This window comes from Babylonia areolata, chromosome 15 (assembly GCF_041734735.1).
Source record: "Babylonia areolata isolate BAREFJ2019XMU chromosome 15, ASM4173473v1, whole genome shotgun sequence".
In the NCBI taxonomy this organism is placed as follows: Eukaryota; Metazoa; Mollusca; class Gastropoda; order Neogastropoda; family Buccinidae; genus Babylonia; species Babylonia areolata.
The window spans coordinates 27,272,970-27,275,469 of NC_134890.1; the positions used below are offsets into that span (position 1 = coordinate 27,272,970).

A 2,500-nucleotide genomic window follows, 5' to 3' on the forward strand; every position below is an offset into this window, starting at 1 on the left:
CTGTGGGACTTTGAGAGTCAGTAGGCGAGAGAGTGGGGAAGGCACTGCACAACTCCTCCTCACTAAAAAAAAAGTCACCTGTGCTGGTCAGGCAATGAGGACACACACCGACAGATAAGCCTGCCTGCCTACTCATCCGTCGGACCGACGGGAGACTCCATCATCATACACGACGACTGTGATATTCTGTTATTTCTTCTCTCTTCACTTTTCTTTCCTTGCACACAACAAACTAATTTCTCCTATTTACAGATAACGAAGTATTTCTGCATTCTGTATTGTGTATCTTTTTATTTTGCACACAACAGAATGTCTTCTCCTGCTGGCAGATAACCAAGTATTTGTGCATCTTGTATTGTGTGTGCATTCATTATCAGTTGTTTCGCTCGTCAGTTTAACGACTTCTCTTTCACGAAGTCCTTTAAGTAATTTCCTGTAACTGTATTTAGAGGGTTTTTTTGTTTGTTTTGTTTTTCTTCCAAATTTCACCCACATTTTTACCCTCATTTGCCCAGTTTCCCACAACCCTCCATTCATCCACATCTCCCACCCCTTGTAACCGATAATACTCAGATGTATTCATAAATACTTTAACAAAATGTCTTCAATCACCGATATGTGTGACGGGACATTAAACAAAAATTCCATTCCTATTGTGTGTGCGCTGTGACCTGCCAGCTGGAGGCAGTCGTTCGTGGTGGCGGAGCTGGACATCAGTGCAGGTCAGCACTACTGGATCGGCCTGTCGGACACCGCCAGTCCCGGCAACTTCACCTGGACCTCTGGGGAACCAGTGCTCTTCACGGCGTGGAACGCTGACCACACAGGTAGGGAGACGATGAGGTCCCCTACGGCTATCTGCCTGACGGGCACAATAGCCGAATGGTTAAAGCGTTGGATTTTCAATCTGAGGATCCCGGGTTCGAATCTTGGTAACGCCGCCTGGTGGGTAAAGGGTGAAGATTTTTCCGATCTCCCATGTCAACATATGTGCAGACCTGCCAGTGCCTGAACCCCCTTCGTGTGTATTCGCACGCAGAAGATCAAATACGCACGTTAAAGATCCTATAATCCATGTCAGCGTTCGGTGGGTTATGGAAACAAGATCATACCCAGCATGCACACCTCCGAAAGCGGTGTATGGCTGCCTACATGGCGGGGTAAAAACGGTCATACACGTAAAAGCCCACTCGTATACATACGAGTGAACGTGGGAGTCGCAGCCCACGAACGCAGAAGAAGAAGAAGAAGAAGAAGAAGAAGAGGCTATCTGCCTTTCAGTCTCGGTGACTTGGAGAAGATTGGAACGACGCGATGTTGTTGTTGTTGTTGTTCTTTTGTAGTTGTTGTTGTTGGTGGCGGTGGTGGTGGTGGTGTTGCCTTGTCATCTTCTGCATCGTTGTCAGTGGCATCACTCCCACGCCGCTCCTCCCGAGTTAGCGTGTACTGTGGTGTGGTGCGGAAGGGGGGTGCGGGAGTGTGGGGTTATCATTATTATCATGATGCGGGGGATCTTCTTTTTTATTTTTTTTTATTTTTATTTTTTAGTGTTTCTTCTTCTTCTTCTTCTTCTTCTTCTACTCATCATCATCATCACTATTGTTGTTGTTGTTGTTATTTTATTATTATTATTATTATTATTATTATTATTATTATTATTATTATTATTATTGACGTTGTTGTTGTTGTTGTTGTTATTGTTGTTGTTGTTGTTGTTGTTGTTGTTGTTCTTCTTCTTCTTCTTCTTCTTCTTCTTCTTCTTCTTCTTCTTATTATTATTATTATTATTATTATTATCATTATGATTATTATTAGTGTTGTTGTTGTTGTTCTTGTTCATGTTCTTCTTCTTATTCTTATTAGTGTTATTGTTGTTGTTGTTGTCATCATTGTCATCATTATCATCAGTAATATTATCAGCATCATCCTAACAGGCAACGAGCGGGGCATGTGCGTGGGGGTGCAAACCCGCCGCCCCGTGGGGCTGTGGCAGAGCCTGGACTGCGGGGCCAAGAGGCCCTTCGTCTGCCAGTACCCCCGGGCGGACTACACCACCCCCGCCCTCCCCGCCACCTCCACCACGCCCCTCCCCACCTCCTGCCCCGGGGACTGGAAGGGCTTTCAGGACAATTGCTACAAGGTCAGTCAACCAGCCAGCCAGTCAGTCAGTTGGGTACACGGTGTCACCGGGAAAAAGTTCGGTTCAGTTCAGTTACTTCAAGGAGGCGTCACTGCGTTCGGGCAAATCCGTATAGGCCTACGCTACACCACATCTGCAAAGCAGAAGCCTGCCTGGCCAGCAGCCTAACCCAAAGCGATTAGTCAGGCTTTGAGAAGATAAAAAAAGTGCACAAACAAATAAATGGATACATCATTATATTAATGGATAAACAAACAAACAAACAAATGAATAGATAGATAAATGAATAGATAAATAGAGAAATGAATGAATAAATAAATAAATAAATGAATGAATAAATAAAGACATGAATACATGAAT

The 2,500-nt window shown here is 44.2% G+C and overlaps 1 protein-coding gene across 2 annotated transcripts in view; it reads left to right on the forward strand.

Moving 5' to 3' along the window:
- LOC143290518 (macrophage mannose receptor 1-like) overlaps positions 1-2,500 on the forward strand; it is a 92,362-nt gene that overhangs the window by 57,126 nt on the left and 32,736 nt on the right. For both annotated transcript variants that reach the window (XM_076600028.1, XM_076600029.1), the window contains 2 exons: positions 679-827; positions 1,935-2,140. In XM_076600028.1, coding sequence (XP_076456143.1) covers positions 679-827; positions 1,935-2,140 — 355 coding nt within the window. The remainder of the gene's footprint in view (positions 1-678; positions 828-1,934; positions 2,141-2,500) is intronic.